This window comes from Prionailurus viverrinus, chromosome A1 (genome assembly GCF_022837055.1).
Source record: "Prionailurus viverrinus isolate Anna chromosome A1, UM_Priviv_1.0, whole genome shotgun sequence".
Classification (NCBI taxonomy): Eukaryota; Metazoa; Chordata; class Mammalia; order Carnivora; family Felidae; genus Prionailurus; species Prionailurus viverrinus.
The window spans coordinates 94674082-94693290 of record NC_062561.1 but is presented as its reverse complement, the minus strand read 5'-3'; the positions used below and the strand labels follow the sequence as shown (position 1 = coordinate 94693290).

Sequence of the window (19209 nt, the reverse complement as noted above, 5' to 3'; positions counted from 1 at the left end):
CATGAACCGTGAGTTCATGACCTGAGCCAAAGTCGGATGCTTAACCAACTGAGCCACCCAGGCTCCCCAAAACATAAATAAATAAATAAATAAATAAATAAATAAATACATAAATAAATATTGCACCTTAATATTATGCTCAAAACCTCAAATAGTAAGTCCACCATGTGTAGAAATTTATTTGGAGAGGGGAAAACAGTGCCTTCTGAACAGTGACAGTGGGGTGCAGTGGATCCCTGGCTTCCACAGAATTCGTGTTCCCATTTCCACTGGTGAGTGGCTTCTGAATATCTGTCCTTTCCTTGAAACACACATGTGATTGCATGAACTTGCATGATTGGTCAACGTCAGGGTTGTTTCCCTGTGGTTTTGTCCTTTGCTCACTATCAAGTAGGCAGTCACACCCAGCAACTTTCTGAAGAGGTCACATCGATTTTTGAACTTCAAATTTAGCACCACTTTGGAAAAAGGATATGCCGCCATGAGTCCTGACAGACTCGGATACTCCCAAGGGTCTGAATGTGTGTCCTTTGTGCATACCTGTGACTATCTCTTCAAATAGATTAGGAAATGTGAAGAATAACGAGTCAGTGTGCCCACATGACTTTTTCTTAAATAACAGAGATAGCAGATAAGCCTTTACCAGGGAGCCCTCTGTGGGGGCTGGGCAAAAAATGCGGGTATCCCTCACCTCCCGAATTCTCACTATCTGAAGACTGCGAACCGTTTTACTCCAAATTCACTCTAAATCAAAACTCACCTAACAGATCTGTAGGGATCTGTCACCCGAAATATGTATGTTAGCTTACACATCTGGAGGAGAGGATGCACAGTGGTCTGCAGACCTGGCTCAGAACCCTTCCGGATATACGGTGTTTATGTTACGTTTATGTGGGCTATACATTATAGACATCATCTTCACATTATTCAGTGCTATAATCTGAATGTTTCTGTCTTCCCCTTTCAAAAAAAAAATTCTTACCTTGGGGCGCCTGGGTGGCTCAGTCGGTTAAGCGTCAGACTTTGGCTCAGGTCATGATCTTATGGTTTGCGAGTTTGAGCCCCACGTTGGGCTCTGCTGACAGCTCAGAGCCTGGAGCCTGCTTGAGATTCTCTCTCTCTCTCTCTCTCTCTCTCTCTCTCTGCCCCCACCCCCACTCGTGCTCTCTCTTTCTTTTTTTTTCTTTTTTTTTTTTTAACGTTTATTTATTTTTGAGACAGAGAGAGACAGAGCATGAATGGTGGAAGGGCAGGGAAAGAGGGAAACACAGAATCGGAAACAGGCTCCAGGCTCTGAGCCATCAGCCCAGAGCCCGACGCGGGGCTCGAACTCACGGACCGCGAGATCGTGACCCGGGTGAAGTCGGACGCTTAACCGACTGAGCCACCCAGGCGCCCCTCTCTCTTTCTCTCAAAAATAAATAAATGTAAAAAAAAATTTTTTTAAACTCTTATGTTGGAATCCTAACCTCCAAAAGTGATGGTATTAATGGAAATTGAAATCCTAACCTCTAAAAGTGGTGGTATTAGGAAGTAGGGGCTTTGGGAAATGATTAGGTCATGAGGGGTGGAGTCAGCATGAATGACATTAGTACTCTCATAAAACAGACCCCACAGAGCTCCCTCCCTCGCCCCTTCCACCTTGTTGAGGACAAAGTGAGAAAGCACGGGCTATAAACAGGAAAAGGGCCTCCACCAGAAGGCAACTGTGCTGTAAACTTGATCTTGGACTTCCCACCCTCCAGAACTGTGAGAAATAAATTTCTTGTATTTTGTGGTAGCAACCCAACGACTAAGACATTAAATAAGAAATGTCTTCTAGGAAACTGATCCTGCCATTTCGTTGGGGGAAGGGATCATCTCAAAGCAAAAAGTCACAGATGGGGGCACCTGGACGGCTCAGTAGGTTAAACGTCTGACTTCGACTCAAGTCATGGTCTTACAGCTACTGGGTTCAAGCCCCAAGTCGGGCTCTGTGCTGACAGCTCAGAGCCTGGAACCTGCTTCAGATTCTGTGTCTCCCTCTCTCTCTGCCTCTCCCCCACTCATGTTCTGTCTCTTTCTCTCTCAAAAATAAATAAACATTGAAAAACTTTTTTTAAAAAGTCACAGATGTTGCTACGGTTATAGTCCTATGAATTCAAACATAAATGTAAATATAGACATGGCTATAATTACATAGGGAAAAGAGAGAGAGAGGGAGACACAGAATCCAAGGCAGGCTCCAGGCTCTGAGCCGTCAGCATGGAGCCCAACACTGGGCTGGAACTCATGAACCATGAGATTATAACCTGAGCCAAAGTCGGACACTGAGCCCCCTGGGGAGCTGTTTCATTGGCTGTTTTGGGTTTTGTCCTCTTGTTTCAAGTGGGGCTTCTCAGTCACTGACTGAGCCTTGATTGCCAAGTTGAGAAGAATGTCTATCCATTCCTTGATTTTAGACCTGGACAAATCTCCAGCAGGTCCTGAGTCAACTGACATTTCACTAGTTCATTCTCCCTCAAACCCCACCAGTTGCCAAACATCTACCAAACCCACGGTCCTCCTCCCCTCCCACCCCACTCATCCTGGGGGCAATTAGAAAGTAACCATTTTTTAACTGCCTCTCTTTACCAAATTTTAGTTTCCTAAGTGTCCTTATATATCCTCAGCAGGGTATGGCTTTTATTTACCCTGCACAGCGTGTTCATTGCAGTGGGAAAAGAAACCATAATTCATATCTCATGGTGTATAGTCAGTCTCCTTGAGGCTGTGCAGAAACATACTGTTGGGGAGCTCAGGAAGTTGTCAAATAACTGAATGATAAGTATTTTAAATGCTTAAATCATGCACTAAAAAATTGTTACAGGAGTCAAAGAGCAACGTTCATGATATTTGGGAAAATTGGCTGGATTTTTTGTAGGGATATAGAATGCATGATTATTTTTCCCATTTAAAATACTAGCATGTAGACCACCTCTAAAAATACTAAGAAAGAGTCTAACTCTAGCACCTAAATTATTACCCGTCGTGTTTTCGGGAATAGCTTAGACTTAGATAAAGAGGCATTGCAGCGAAGATGCTGACATTTCTGGTCCCCACCGCCTTGTGTCAGGGCTGCCCAAACCATCTTGAGCTCTGCATGGGCAGATGCTTCGTTTCAGAGCTTCCCTGATCCGCATGTGATGCTGACACCATGCGGTCACAGCAGTGTCTCCCCACCCCCATTCCTGAGCCCCTCAGTATGAAACTGCTTTGATTCTATATTTACACTAATTTTAATCTGATTACATAATCTGAATCTCCTACTGTAACATAAGGAAGTGAAGAGGCGACCCCATATCAATAAGGACTCATAAGGGGGTCTTGGGTGGCTCAGTCAACTAAGTTTCTACCTCTTGATCTCAGCTCAGGTCTTGATCTCAGGGTCTTGAGTTCAAGTTCTGCGTTGGGGTCTGTGCTGGGCATGAATCCTGATTTAAAAAAAAAGACTCATAAGAAATATAACTTTAAACAAAATAGTGGTCTTTGGGGTTTTTTTCAATATTTATTTCTTCATTTTGAGAGTGGGGAGAGAGAGAGAGAGAATGAGTGTGTGTGTGTGTGTGTGTGTGTGTGTGTGTGTGTGCTGAAGAGGGGCAGAGAGAGAAGGAGACAGAGAATCCCAAGTAAGCTCTGAGCTGTCAGCACAGAACCTGATGCGGGGCTTGATCCCACGAATTGTGAGATCATGACCTGAGCTGAAACCAAGTCTGAGGCTTAACCAACTGAGCCACCCAGACACCATACCCCCCCAAAATAGTAGTCTTTTGAAGGAGAATTACAGAGTTTCTACTGCATTCTGAGCAGTTTCAAGTGTGCTATTTAGATCTTATGTATTTCAATCCTCTCAGCCACCTTCAAAACAGGTATTATTATTTCCCTCTTATAGCTGAAGAAACTGGGCTTCAGAAAGGTTAAGTAACTTGTCCCACATTACACCATACTTCCTCCATTAGGAAGGAATTTAAGACTACCGAGGCTCAAAGACGGTTCGGGTCAAAATTTCCATTGCTGTGTTCACTACAAGCTGAGAAGATCACAGTTTATTTTTTCCTTGTTATATTTTGTAGTCTCTAGGAAGAGTGTGTACCTGACATAGAGATCATATCAATTTGTGTATTTTATAAAGATATTTCACATATGCCTTCACTGATTCTTATAATAATTCTGAGAAATGAGGGGAAAACTCAAAATCTGGAACAAAATTAAATGGATATTTTCTAGATTATGAACACTCCAAGGGCAAGAATCTGGTTTTATTCATTTTCTGCTTTTATTTAGAGGGGTAGATTGATTGGCAAAAATAAACACAATTCTTCCCCATATACCCACTTCCCACTTTTGCTATTAATCTTTTCTTCTTTGATTGTGAAATATAATATACAGAAAAGTATATAAAATATATAAGTTTAACAAGGAATTATAAAATGCAAATACTAAAATAAAATGAAAATACAGGTCAGGGCTGCCTGGGTGACTCAGGTTAAGCAGCTGACTTTTTTATTTTTTTTTAACGTTTATTTATTTTTGAGACAGAGAGAGACAGAGCATGAATGGGGGAGGGTCAGAGAGAGGGAGACACAGAATCTGAAACAGGCTCCAGGCTCTGAGCTGTCAGCGCAGAGCCCGATGCGGGGCTCGAACTCACGGACCGCGAAATCATGACCTGAGTTGAAGTCGGCCGCTTAACCAACTGAGCCACCCAGGTGCCCCAGCGTCCGACTTTTGATTTCGGCTCAGATCATGATCTCAAGGTTGGTGAGATCAAGCCCAGAGTTGTGCTCTAAGCTGACAGCACAGAGTCTGCTTGGGATTCTCTGTCTCCCTCTCTCTCTGCCTCTCCCTTGCTCACTCTCTTTCTCTCAAAATAAATAAATAAACATTAGAAAAAGCCACCCCCTACATCAAGGAAAAGAGTATTGCCAGCACAGAGGAAGCCCCCCACCTTCCCCATCTAATGTTGCTTCCCACTTACCACCCCCTGACTATCTATCCTGACATTTGAGATAATCATTCCCTTGATACCTTGGATAGCTTCACCATATATCAGGGAAAGCCATATCCTTCAGTCTTGACTATTGTCAGCCTTTATATTGCGTATGATTTGCTTTTAGCCTAGCTTATTTTGCATTATGTTTATAAGATCCCCCCCCCATATCCCCATATTGTCCTAGGTAACTATAATCTGTTCACTTTTATTGTTACATAATGTCTCATTTTATGAATATACCCCAGATTAAGGATATTTGGAGTATTTCCAGTTTAGAACTATGACTAGGCTTTGATTTCATTCTTATATAAGTATCCTAGTATACTTGTGCAGGAATTTCTCTAAAGCAACTCTGGATCCCGAAATCTTACAATTTAAAAAGTAAATAAATTACATTTAATGAATTAATTGATTTTAAAATTTTTAAATTTTAAATTATTGAGATCCAAGACACTTACAAATTCATATTGAATAATTCATTTAAAATAACAATGAAAGGGGCACCTGGGTGACTCAGTCGGTTAAGCATCAGGCTTCAGCTCAGGTCGTGATCTCACAGTTTGTGAGTTCGAGCCCCATGTCCAGCTCTGTGTTGACAGCTCAGAGCCTGGGGCCTGCTTCTGATTCTGTGTCTCCCTCTCTCTCTGGCCCTCCCCCCCTCTCAAAAGTAAATAAACATTTTTATGTTATTGCTCTATGTATTGCTATACGTTTTGCTATACGTTTTTGTAAATCTCTTTAATATCTGGATTCATACAAGAAGCTGGGTGCTCATCTGCTTTTACATTCAATCCATTATTTGTTGTTTTGGTTGAAAAATATGATGAATAAAAGCCTCTTTCAGGTAATCTCAGACCCCCTGGGAGGGTTTGGGGGGTGGTTCTTTGGAGAACACTCTGAGAAACACTGCTCTAAAGTATAAAGTAGAAGCAAAGTGGAATGTCTAGGCATATGTATGTATCTTCTGCTTTATTAGATAATGCCACACTGTTTTTTAGTGGTTTGTATCACGTCACATCGTGTGTATGTGTGCAAACTCACGAGTCAGAAAATAGAACCCACCTTTCCTACTTTGAAATTCATTCCTCCTTCCACTCACAGACACAAATAAGCTTTCTGTTTCTGGCCCAGTTCTCAGGAAAGTGCAGTCTCCCCCAGATCTTATCTCCTTAGAGCTCCTTTCCCGCAGGCGGAGGGTTTGGGCCTCCAAAGGCCACAGGAGTTACTGCGTCCTCCCCTCACCCCTTAACAATATCCCTCACCCCTACCTGACCTCGGCACCCACCTCCCTCACTTCCCCGCCTGGCTCCTACCACCGAATCTGTATTTACTTCTCATCAAGCCCTCTACCACCCTCTGCTGATCATCTTAAAGTGCACGAGCCTCACCATGGTCATTTATTAAAAAATGGAATGATACCTAATTTGTGTTTTTATGCACAAGAAAATGTATAATTTAAGAAATCAACACCTGTTAATTACCTACTATTTTTTTAAGCACTCCAACACAAACCAGTGTGTGATCTTAGGTAAGTTACTCAACTTTTTAGATCTTCGATTTCCTTACCGGTAAAACAGGAGTCATAATACCTTCCTTTACGGGAGAAGGATCAAAAGCCCTGGGTAATAGGCTTAGCATAGTGCCATAGCATATGCTATGGTGAAGCTATGCTGATAATGAACCCTCAACTGATGTTTATTTTTATTTAACAAAAGCTTACTGAGTGCCTACTATATGATGATCATTCTCCTGGGTACTCTTTGCAAATATTAAGGTCTTGTAATAATCGTCTGGGTTAGGTAGTATTATCCTCATTTTACAGTTGCGAAGACTGAATTAGAGAGGTTAAGCAACTGGCCCAAGGTCACACAGCCAGTAAGTAGCAGAACAGGGATTAAAAGTCCTGTAGGGTAGTGGTCCCAGTATTCAAGCTCCTGGCTAAACTGCTTCCCCCAAATATTTGTTATTATTTATGAGAAAACTCTCAGCAAGTTGCAAAGTGCTCTACTACCAGTTATTAGCCCCGTAGGGTAAAATGAGCTCCTCATAACTCCTTCGGAGACACCCCCCCCCCCCCCCCCCCCCCAGCGATCAGTTCTCACAGGAACAAGAAAAACTGTAGTTTATGCTCGCTGAGCCGTACCAGCCGGCCACAAGCCCTAGCTAGACATCGGTTGGACACACCCTTTTTTCTGGGCCCGCCCTGCCACGCTCATTACGCTGGCCCCGCCCCTCGCCTCTGGCGCCGACGGAGACTACGCAGACGTCTCGCGAGCTTCCACGTACACACTCCAAGGCCTCTCCCCACTGCCCGGGCCGAGCACATCCGGGTTGCTGGAGCAGGTGCCTCAAGCCCCGCCCTCTTTTGCCAGGCGCTAGTCCCACTTCCGGCCATCTCAGGCCTTTTCCGCCAGTGCTGTGCCGGCTTTATCTCTGCTCTGTAGGTCGTTCCCGGCCCCAGGCCCCGGTCTCTCGCGCCCTTCCCTAGCTCCCAGCGGCTCGTCGCTCATCGCGAATCTCTCCGTGGCCCGGAGCGACTCCCGTGCGTCTTCGCGGGCGGCCCGGACCGAGGCCTGCCGCTCGTGGTGAGTCCGCGCAGACGTGACCCCGAGTCTCCCCGCAGCTCGGTTGAGGCCGCCTCGGTCGCCTCGGGATGCCGGGGCCGGGGTCCGCGCAGCGCTGGGCGGCCGCCGCGGGCCGTTGGAGCTGCAGGCTGCTCGCGTTGCTGCTGCTGGTGCCGGGGCCCGGCGGCGCCTCCGAGATCACCTTCGAGCTGCCGGACAATGCCAAGCAGTGTTTCTACGAGGACATCACGCAGGGCACCAAGTGCACCCTCGAGTTCCAGGTACGACGAGCTCTGAAAGTCCAGGGGCCCCAGCTCACGGTTCCAGGGTCGGGGCTGCATCCTGCTTGGTGACTCGTTCCTGTCTGGGTTTCTCCACTCTTGGGCTGAGTCAAGAATCACCTCTAGGTAGCTGATGCAGGGCATTTGCCTTTCCTGTTATACATCTTGGGCGAGAGCCATTTTAGACGAAATATGAAGATACAGGAGTTCCAGAAATGGTTCCTGTGACTTTTCCTTCTATGCTCCAAAATGTTCTTCGTTTTAAGGCCTATTGAACTTTCCCCCTTAAAGCATTTCTTTTAAAAAGAACTTCTTCCTGTTGTATAGTGCTCAGTGACCGGTCCCCTGCTCTCTGATTGACACCTCCCCTTGAATCAGTTTTGAAGTCCTGCCAATATCTAATTCCGTTGTTTTTCAGTTTTTCCATTGATGTTAGGACTTTTGGTTAATGCTGTCCCTGTCACAGGAAGAGCTCCTTTCGAGGCTAGAAGACCATCTGCCAAAGGCATTGAACGAATAGCTGTGATAAATGAGAGGACCCTTTTCATCTTTGGGATTTTAATAGGAAAGAAACTTTATTTAACAGAATGTACTTTCTTAAGTTTGCTACAACAATCTTTCTTTCTTTCTTTTTTTTTTTACTTTATTTATTTTGACAGAGAGAGGGGGAGAAAGCAGATGTGTGGGGGGAGGGGCAGAGAGAGAGACTCCCAAGCAGGCTCCATGTGGTCAGCACAGAGCCCATGGTGGGGCTCAGTCCCACCAACCATGAAATCATGACCTGAGCAGAAATCAAGGGTCGGACCTTAATCAACTGAGCTACCCAGGCACCCCAGCAGTCTTTATTTCTGTTTTGTTGGTAGACTCGTTTAGCTTATTTGAGCAGCTATTGAATGCTAGGTGCTGGTGATAGGAAGTGGTACAAATAGATTGTTTCGCCGCCATCATTCTCGATTCCTTCTGCATCCAACCCTTTTCTTAATTAGTACCTGCTCATTCATCAAAACTACCTTAAGAGCAGAAAATCTGGGTGTCTCAGTCGGTTGAGTGTCTGTCTGACTCTTGATCCCGGCTCCGGTCGTGATCTTACGGTTCGTAGTTCAAGCCCCCTTATCAGGCTCCTCGCTGACAGTGCAGGGCCTGCTGTGGATTCTGTGTCTCACTCTTTCTGCTTCTCTCCTGCTTCCGCTCTCAAAATAAAGAAATAATTTTTTTAAAAAGGCAGAAAATAGAGGATAAACGGTCTAATCTTTGGGATCTATGAGAGCTTCCTTTAGGAAGTGATTTTAGGCTGAACTATAAAGGATTAGTTGTACATACTTTGGTAAGGGGAGTGGTGAGGGAATAGAATAGCCTTTGCAAAAGTGTTAAGAGTGGCTGGGAATTTGAGGTCTATCATGAGATCCAATGTACTTGGGAATAAGGAGCCAGAGGAAGAGAGGTCAGGGGTGAGACCATGTGCCTTGCTGGCCTAGTTAAGGATTTTAGTTTTTCCTCAGAGTATGGGAAAGCCATCAGAGCGTTGTGAGCAGTGCGGTGATATGATTCACGCGGTTTTGGTAACTGTATGTTCACTTGTGCAGGTAGAGAAAGTATTAGGGTGTTGGAGAGATGGCTGTAGGAGACTATTATAGTGGTCCAGGCTTCAAGGGTGGTAGCTGTAGAGGAGGAGACAAGTGAAAGGATTGGAGAGAAGCCAGTAGGTGAAATCAACAGGACTTGATGATGTTTTGGCTACCGTGAGTAAGGGAAGGGAGGCTAAGGATCACCCTTTGGTTTGTTTAACTTCATGGGTTAGAACGAGGGGACTGAAAAGAAGATAGCAGGAATCGTAATATAAAAATGTCTGTGTATTTCAGGTATCAGCGTCAGACACCGTGCTTGGTGCCGAGAATACCACCACTACTGTTATGGGCTGTTACGTCTGTTAGGTAGCAGACAGCACGCCAAGCATTTCAGGCGTGTTACTTAATTCTCAGGTCACCTCCATAGGAAATGGGTAGAGTTCTTACTTCTTCCTTACTTAGGAAGCTAAGGCTTTGAAAGCTTTAAGCCCAAGGTTGCAAAACGTAGCACGTGGCAGAATGAGTATGCAGTTCCAGGTTAAGTTCTTAACTCCTATACACTACCTCCCAAAGGTCAGTGAGACTGACCTTGACCTCAGGGAGCTTACATGGATACATGCAGTCATACAGTGTTAAATGCAACAGTGAAGGTACACACTAGGTACAATGCTGGGCAGGAGAGGGCTCATCCAGGGAAATGTCACCGAGGGGCTGATGTTTGAATTGTGTCTAAGAGAAAGAGGAGCTACTCTACAAGATGGCATAGGGGAACGGACATCCTAGGCAGGTAGATTGTGTTTGTGAGACTCAGTTCCTCAAATTAGCTTGAGCCCACACTGAAGTACAGTGAGTAATAGTGTTGCTTTCTAACTGTGGGTCCAAGGGCTTCAGGGGTGATTTGTCCCAGTTTGTCAGCATTGTTTGTTGGTAATAGTGAGATTGATGATTTGTACCTGGTGTTGGTGAGATATCCCCCAGCCCCCCAAAAGGCTGTGCTGTTGAGACTGGTAATATAGCAGGGATGTGCCTGTGTGACCAGTGACAGGCCTCTTTTTGGGACTCACTGGTTGCAAGGTGTTCCTTGCACACTTGTGTGGTTCCTAGTCGAGAGTCTTTGTTTGGCTACAGTCCTCACAGAGGGAGGACAAAGGAGCCCATGCCTCACCTCCCCGACCCCCTTCTGGTGGACACTTTGACTGTGATGTTTTATATTCTGTTCTTTCCCTGTAATAAGCCGTAGATCTGTAAGTATCGTCGTTTTGGGTCCTGTGATTGTTGAGCAAACAGGACCTGTTTAACTCACCACTGTTTGAGCAGATGTAAAACAAAGATCTGTTCAGAGAACTTCTGGCAGTCTGCTATTTTTGGAACACAGAGAAAGGGTTGTTGAGGAGACACAGAGGAGTGGTATGGCACTGTTAACAGGTTGGGATTTTTCTGAATTTATCACAAGGTTTTAAGCGAACGGGTGATGGGGAGGCCAGGAGACGTGGGAGGGGCGACTCTACTGGCATCTGGTGAACGGAAACCAGAGATGGTTGTAAACATGCCACGGTGCCCCGGGCAACGCAACCCCCTGCCACAAACAATTATCCATCCCTAAACCAACTGAGACTGAGAACCCCTGGGTTTCGAGGGAAAAGAGATTGGGTTACGGGAAGACCTTTTAGGAAGTTGTGGCTTCAGTCCTGTCTAGACTCTGGATTAGGAGTGGAAGAGGCTGGATGAATTTGAGGGAGGCAGCAACGTCAAGAAATTTGTGTGACTAACCGGACAAGTAGGGAGACTTCGTTTGGGATGATTCCCAGTTTCTACATTATGTGACCGGACAGATTCTAAAGGGGTATTTTTTTTATCTGAAATAAGATGATTTGTTTGGAAGTTTGCTGGAGGAAGAGTGGCATGGTGATCTATCTGTTCTGGTCCTGTTCAGTTTTGTTGTATTTGACCATTCACAGCACAACGGCCAAGTACGAATAATCAGGTACATAAAAATGAAGTCATGACTTTCACCTGGAGGAAAAGTTGTTGACATTGGAGAGGCAGTAAAAGCCCAGTTGATAAGACACTTTTTAAGTCGAAACATCGTACCTGTATGTTAATATTTACATATTAACAGTTTCCTTAGCAGTTTCCTCAGTACATAGTTATATTTCATTTATTTGTCAAAGTGATCTTGTAACATAATTCAGTTATTCATCGTATTTCCTAAGTGACAGAAGGTCACATTAGCAGCTGATCCTTCTTCGAAGTGCGAGGTTTGATCTCTGTTCTGCAGATCTAGAATGGCAACATTGTGCTCACCGGGAGAGTTCACACTTGAAAGTACAGGCTTGTGCCACCTGCTCTCATGGGGGTTGGGAACCCTCAAACCCGCATCTCTTCTTCCTCACTTCTTTCCCATTCTTTCAGCCTGCACCCTTTGTTTCTTACATCTCCCCTCCCTCTTTCTTCCTACTTAATTCTTTGTCCTCTAAGGAGGCCTTTCTCCTCTTTAATCCTTTTCTCCTTTTCCTCTCTCATTATGCTTGTCTACTTACCTCAGGAAGAATCTCCCTCCCCTTCATTTGTACGACCCAAGTGGGCCTTTAAATTGTAACTGATGAAGCACAAGCCCTTGAAAATAACTCCAAAGTCCTCTTCAGAACTTTTCATTTACCCCCCTGGTTTCCTTTCAAATATGCTTGCCCTTTAATACAGGCTTCCAGATAAGCAAAAGATTTGTTTGCTTTTGTTTTGTTTTTGCTTTAATCACAAGTGTATAAACAGGATAGTTTAATCATTGATATTTCTCTGGGAAACAAATTTGCAAAATGAGGCTATACTGTTAGAATCAGTAGCCCACAGGTCTGTTCAGTCCATAATGCTGTTCAAAACAAAAGGTGTATCAAATTCCATATAACTGACGTAGAGAAGCACTTAAGAAACAAACCTAAATTTGGCGTTAAAGTGAATTTAAGTTCTATAATAGATATATGCTTGGGGTGTTACGCTAAGGACTGGTGTACTTTCCTCCTGCACTACACTATCCGTGCGTGTGCTTGGATGGTGCACATAGGAAATGAGGGGAGAAAATTTAGGGAAGGAAAATACTACATGGCAGTGAGCTTAAGGGTCAAGAGTGTGACTTTGGGGTTCAGATTCTGTCTCTGCCTTTTACTAGATGAGCAATCTTGGGTAGCTTGCTTATCTTAACTCAGTTTCTCAGTTTGTCAAATGGAGGGCAGAAACCCTCTCTTGTAGGTTTGTTGGGAGATTCAAGTGATTTAAGAGACCTGCGTTAATTAGAATGGTTATTTGGCTGGTTAGGTAGTTTCTCTCTCCCATCATGGGGAAATTTGGTCAGTGTCTGTAAAGCTTTGGTTGAACTGAAATCTGCCTCCCAAATTCCATCCACTGCTGGGAATTAAAAAATGTGAAATTGCCCTTGATAGTGAAAGTCCACTGCCAGGAGTCTTATCCTTTTAACAGGAAGTCTGGTTGCTTTGTCAGACTTGTGAGTTGCAGTGATATCTTTCTTCCCTTTTTCTCTGTCTTCATAGGTGATTACTGGTGGACACTATGATGTAGACTGTCGATTAGAAGATCCTGATGGTAACGTGTTATACAAAGAGATGAAGAAACAGTATGATAGTTTTACCTTCACCGCCTCCAAAAACGGGACATACAAGTTTTGTTTCAGCAATGAATTTTCCACGTTCACACACAAAACCGTGTATTTTGATTTTCAAGTTGGAGAAGACCCGCCTTTGTTTCCTAGTGAGAACCGAGTCAGTGCTCTTACCCAGGTAAATGAAAAGCAACAGAATGGTGTGTTGAGACGGAGGGAAAGCATAATTTCACACGCATTCACCCACTGATGAACACAGAGTTTGAGACTTTCACACAGTCTTTCAGATCCATCTTAATTCTTATAGTAGATTAGACATTTCAGGGAACTTCAGACATTTTTGGTGGAGACCACTGTGAAAGGATTTTATGAACTTTGAAGTGTAAGGAGGAGGATCCCTTCAGTGGGAAAGGAAATTTAGGAAGACTGGACAGTGCTCCAGCATTCGGAAGCATTTTTTGTGGTTCATGAGGAATATGGCTTCCATAACCCGGCAGGTTGGTATAACTGGAAACAAAATGATGCCTTCGTTAATCTATAATCAATATGCCACCTGGTAGTGTTCTCCCAGTGTTTAGTGTTCATTCAGGCTGCTCCTAGAATGTTTGCTAGAACTTAGGGCAAAATATTAAAGATCAGTGGTAAGCCATCTAACAAAAATAGTTAAGGAAGGCAGGTTGGACTTTATGTTGAAGAAGAGCTTAATGAGAGAAAGAGAAGGAAAGAGATGTAAAGTCTGTGAACAGATGCGGCTCAGGTGGTGAGAAGGGCCATTTTCATTCCAGCTTGAACAGAATGTGAGCTTAGATCTTATCTAAAAGGTACTCAATTAGGTATCCGAAGGAATTATTTGTTAATTCTACTTGTTAAGCCCTTAAAGTGGTATTTCATTGTTCCCAGGTTCTAGTTAGGTTGTTGGCCCAAGTCATGTGGTGACAGAAGCCATTTTTATTTGTTACTTACTATTTTTTAAATTTTTTGAAATGTTTATTTATTTTTAATGTATATTTATTTTATCTTTATTTTTTAGTATAATTTATTGTGAAATTGGCTAACCTACAGTGTGTAAAGAGTGCTTTTGGTTTTTGGGGTAGATTCCCGTGATTCCTCACTTACATCCAACACCCAGTGCTCATGCCAACAAGTGCCCTCCTCAATAATAACGTACAGGAGCCTTAACTCATAATCCTACTATGAGCATTAACAGGATGTATTCATACACTCTTACTTTTAGAAATGTTCTTTTATTTTACCATGCCGTGTGAATGGCGCTTTGCTTTGTAAAAAGGTTTTTCTCTGGGGCCCTTGTTTGTAACATAAGCTTCATGAATTCTAATTTGTATAAGGTAGCTTGCTCTACAAGCCAGATAGATAAATATAACACGTGAGTGGTAATAAAGCAGTTAATAGCTGTTAATCTCCTTTATTTGTATCACATTTTTTATCTTAATCTCATTTTTCTACTTTTGAAAAGCTAATGAGTCCCTCATACCTCCTACGGTTGGTGACACTCACAACACAGTTGTTCACATCTTAGAATAGAAAAGTGTACCAGCTGGTAAATGCAGAATAAGTTACCGAGTTGTAGTAAATCACCATTTTTCACCTATTAGTAAAATGATGGATCTGGAGTAGACAGTGTTACCAGTCACTGCTAAAGCCAGTGGTGGAAAGCTGTGGGGGAATTGTACCATGGCTAGATCACACTGATAGCACCAAATCTAATGGCCATTTCCAGATGGGGAGGTAACTGGGCATTGTGTGTCTTCTGATAATATGCGTTAATGAAGTGCACAACATTGGAAGTTAGAAGGAAGTTGGAAATGCTGCAGGACAGAGAACCCAGTTTCTTCAAGTGGGAAGGGAAGACAGGAAGAGAACCAAAAGATTCAAGAACCCTTGAAGGACACATCAGACGATTGGGGTCGAAGCTGTTTGGATTCTGATTTGGAAACAACTTTTGAGATATTTAGAGAAATTTGAATACCGAGTTTATATTGAAAACTCTAAGGAACCATTTTTCAATTGTTTTACGTGTGCTAATGTTACCAGCGTTGTAGCTTTTAGTGTAGTGTTGCCTTGCAGAAATGAATATAAAGTATAAAAGTATAGTTAAAATGATAACAGCTCAGGGATTTGCCTCAAATTAATTGGAGTGGGGAGAAAAATAGGTGAGGAATACGTACATATTGGTGAAGCAAGATTAGCCACGTGTTAATGATTGACCTGGGGGCTCACTGTACCACGTTCTTTGGAATATGAACTTTTTGAACATGGACTTAAATCTGAACACTTCTCCTTATTAGAAGAGGTAGGGAAAAAAGGGAAACCTCTCAAAAATTATACGAATCCGTGCGGTTAGTCCCTTTATTTCTGTGATGTTCTTTCATCCAGTGCTTCTTAACCCTTACTCCGTGTCAGACTTCCAGGAATCCTTAAACATTCTGAATTTGTATCAGATCCTCGCTTTTGTGCACGCTTCCCAGGATTAGCCTCCGTCCCGCTTTGAGAACGCCTGAGAAGGAGAGAGAGTCTAGAAGCGCCTCCGGAGCCTCCTACCACAGATCAGAACATGTGATTATTCATTTTAGCACCGTTTTGCTAATCTTTGATTCTTAGGGCCCTCGACAAAACAGGAACAGGAAAAACGTTTGGGTGTCCATCTAACAGGTACATGCAATTTGTGGACCACGTAATTTCTCGTACTTCGTGGACCACGTAATTTCTCGTACTTTGTAGAAGCACCTTTAATGGAATATTTTTATAAGTGATTTCTTTCATCTTACTTTGGCAAAAACTTTATTAAATGTTTGAATTCTTTTCTAGTTCTCTATTCCTTCACAAAAAGTAAGACCAGAAAAAAGAAATCCCAGAATCTTTTGAGAGATTCTGTGGGTTTATTAGTGAAAGGAGGGAAGAAGTTATACAAGTCGTAAACACTAGTAGAGAGGAGCCCAAATAACTTTGTGACATGGGGGTTTTCTAGTGACTGAGTTAGCTTGACAGTTTTGGGGTCTAAAGGAGAGAGAGGAGCAGAAAGGAAAATGGGAAGGTTGCTAAAATAAACTTCATTTATTGGAGAACTTTCCAGAATACAGGAAAGTAGTAATGTTCGCCATCTTCCTCCTTCTGCTTCCCGTACTCCGTGGCCCTCATCACTGTCCTATATCATAAAGATATTTTTCCTTTGTGTGGCTGTGCACAGTATATATCAACAGTTCCTTCCTTAGCGATAAGGGCGAGAAAACCCTCAGATTGTTTGTAACATTCTTAATACATGGTTTGTGATGTAGAATAAGTATAATAATAACACAGGTATTTCATCACTAGGATTAAGTTTTCATCAGTAGAAAAATATTAAACTCTGCTGTACAAACAAAAAATTTAGACACTTACCCTTTCTCAAAGCAGATAGTGTGATGAATGTATAGAAAGGTAAGGTGTCATCAGATGAAGGCTGGCAAATGGATTACACAGTGAAACTGAAACTTCCTCCCACTGAGAATGTATGTGTTGGTTGACTGGCAGGAGGGAGGACATATGTTTAGCAAATTGATAAATTAAAGAAAGACACTGACGCCCTGACCTATCACTTTCAGACTCAACTGCTTTTAAGATGGTTAACTTTGTCTGGTGCTTGGTTTATTTTTGTATCTATTTGGACTTTGTACTCACTATTGATCAAATTTTCTGCCCTGCCATTCTCTTCCTCCTAATTCATCCTCCTGGGGGAGCCTGAACTTGAAATTCTGTAACCACCCACTGTCACTGATAAGTATTTGTGCTGCTGTCAGCTTAGCATTCTGTCTAGCACATGGCAGGTACCACCGCTGTGACTTTCCAATTCGGGGCAAGCCGCTGCCTCACCGAATCTCCGGCCTCACCAGTTGTCCTAGTGGGGATGAAGGAAAGGGCCGGTTGCATTGCCGGAACCAGTGGCGTAAATGAGCGGGTGAATGAGTGAGTGCCAGTTCAGTGGTGTGTTAATCAGATGTGGAATTGAGATCTAACTGGAAGATGAATATATTAGATGGATAGGGCAGAAAGTGTCCCACCTACTAACTGCACCTATCTCTCTTTAGATGGAATCTGCCTGTGTTTCAATTCACGAAGCTCTAAAGTCTGTCATCGACTATCAGACTCATTTCCGCTTGAGAGAAGCCCAAGGCCGAAGCCGAGCAGAAGATCTAAATACGAGAGTGGCCTATTGGTCAGTAGGAGAAGCCCTCATTCTTCTGGTGGTTAGCATAGGGCAGGTATTTCTTCTGAAAAGCTTTTTCTCAGATAAAAGAACCACCACAACTCGTGTTGGATCGTAACTACGTGTTGAGAATTGCTGCACCATTGCCACCATTAATATTGCTGTCCTCTGGTTAATTTTAGGTACCGAAGAACTTACTATTGGCAACATTTTTAAACCTTACTCATACACTTGTTGGGGGGGATGTACAGCACATATCCCCAAACTGTGGAAAGGACACCTTTTTTAATTTGTAAAGGTAGACAAAACTTCGGAACTTATTTTGGGCTATTCATGTTCAATATTCAGCACCAATGATCTTTTCTTGGTTGTTTATATCTTCGCATACTAAACTTTGGTATTTTGATTCCTTTTAGCCATTTAAAAGTACTTTTCTTATAGGTAGTGGATATTTTAAAAACCTTCCATTTAATGTCTGTGTGTTGTGGAGGAAGAGAATTGCCTTTTAATTGTTTATAGTAAAGTTTTGTTTTCCAGAAAACCAAATGTGATTCACTGTACCAGGCCCTAGTCTGCACTGTTTAATTTGAGCATGGGGGAGCCACCCTAGAAATGTTAGTTAATATTGATATAATTTTAAATCGATGGATCATGGTATAATTTATTTCTTACTAGCTTGGAAACTGTCAGTCTTTTGTTTTTTGTCTCCATTCTGTGATTTTTAAGCCGATACGTTCTTTTTTCCACGAAGACGTTCTCACCACAGAGAAAAAAGTAGGTTTCAGCAACGTAACAGCATTTATACAGGCCTTAAAAATCAGTCTGTTAAAACAAGTAGAATAATTACAGAATAACTTAAGATCCTACATCGGGAGGCAAATGAAATGAGAAAAGTTTTAGTGAGTTGTCTGAGCATATTACATTTTCAGTGCTTTTACAGAGAAAAAAGTTCATCTGTTTTACTTTAACATTTTGATGGGCTGGTTCTTGCCCCAATGTGGCTTCACTGTCTGAGTCATTCCCGGCTTAAATTGACCGCTGTAATACTCACATTGTAAAAGTGCCATATCCTGAGGGGGGTGCTGCACTGAGAAGTTGGTTTCTTTGGATTTTATCCTTTCTTTTTTGTGTGTGTTTTGGTTTTGGTTTGTTTTTTGTCTTGCACATGTAATTTGTACATTTCTGGTCAGTGACCCGAAGATGATCTAAAACTTCAGAATGCCGTGTGTTTCTTATTTGATAATCTTCATCAGTTGTACTGCACTTAATGAATATTAAACAGTGCATATCCTGTACGCTATAGGGTTTAGACGTGTTTGTATTTTATAACTTGTATAGATCGAGCTGACTGAAATAAGATTTTGTTCAGGTGTTCCAGAATAGAATACAAGACACATGCAAAACTCTGTAGATGTTTCAAGCTTTTCTGCTGTTAAAAAAAAAAAAAGAATTGCAGCTGCTTTTTGCCATGCCTCCCACCCCCACCCCAGAGTGAGGAGTGCTGAACAAGACTGTCCTGTAGAATGCTAATGGGATGGCAGTTCTAGTCACTTAACCACTGTGGACTAGAAGTTAACTCAGTGCAAAGCTATCTTTAAATGTCTTCAAAAAGTAGAACCGGTTCTGCACGTAAGAGCAAAACAAATTCAAAGGTGTTGTGCTTGCTCATTTCAGATGCTACAGTGCAGTGAGGGATGAACACGTTTCCACCCCTTTCATTCTCAAATGCTCGAAGACCAAATAGCTACTCTTTAAGCTATTCAGCAGCAGACTAGGAACTGAAGTTGACCATTTTGCAGGTTTATCTCTGGGTTTTTGTATCGGGATTGTCCTGCAGCTTTTATAAGTGTCCCTGTATATTTAGATTTGAAACACTAGCGTTAACGTGATTGATCCGCACGGGTGTATGTTATCTGTCCTTCTCCGCTTGCCTGTCTGCTCTGTTGTGTTCCGATACCTTCCACCATAATTAATCCC

The 19209-nt window shown here is 42.8% G+C and overlaps 1 protein-coding gene across 1 annotated transcript; it reads left to right on the top strand.

Annotated features, from left to right (window-relative positions):
- The first annotated feature begins 7362 nt into the window (after positions 1 to 7362).
- Positions 7363 to 18532, top strand: TMED7 (transmembrane p24 trafficking protein 7). The gene is made up of 3 exons (XM_047860534.1): positions 7363 to 7856; positions 12964 to 13209; positions 17114 to 18532. The coding sequence occupies exons 1-3, from the start codon at positions 7665 to 7667 to the stop codon at positions 17348 to 17350; spliced, it is 675 nt and encodes a 224-aa protein (XP_047716490.1). The 5' UTR covers positions 7363 to 7664; the 3' UTR covers positions 17351 to 18532.
- Positions 18533 to 19209: the final 677 nt, after the last annotated feature.

Excerpts from the sequence above, each read along its gene's own strand:
- TMED7 (XM_047860534.1), top strand. The coding sequence starts at position 7,665 with ATGCCGGGGCCGGGGTCCGCGCAGCGCTGGGCGGCCGCCGCGGGCCGT. Across the intron at positions 7,857-12,963 it reads AGTGCACCCTCGAGTTCCAG|GTGATTACTGGTGGACACTA; the intron begins GTACGACGAGCT and ends CTGTCTTCATAG. Across the intron at positions 13,210-17,113 it reads GAGTCAGTGCTCTTACCCAG|ATGGAATCTGCCTGTGTTTC; the intron begins GTAAATGAAAAG and ends ATCTCTCTTTAG.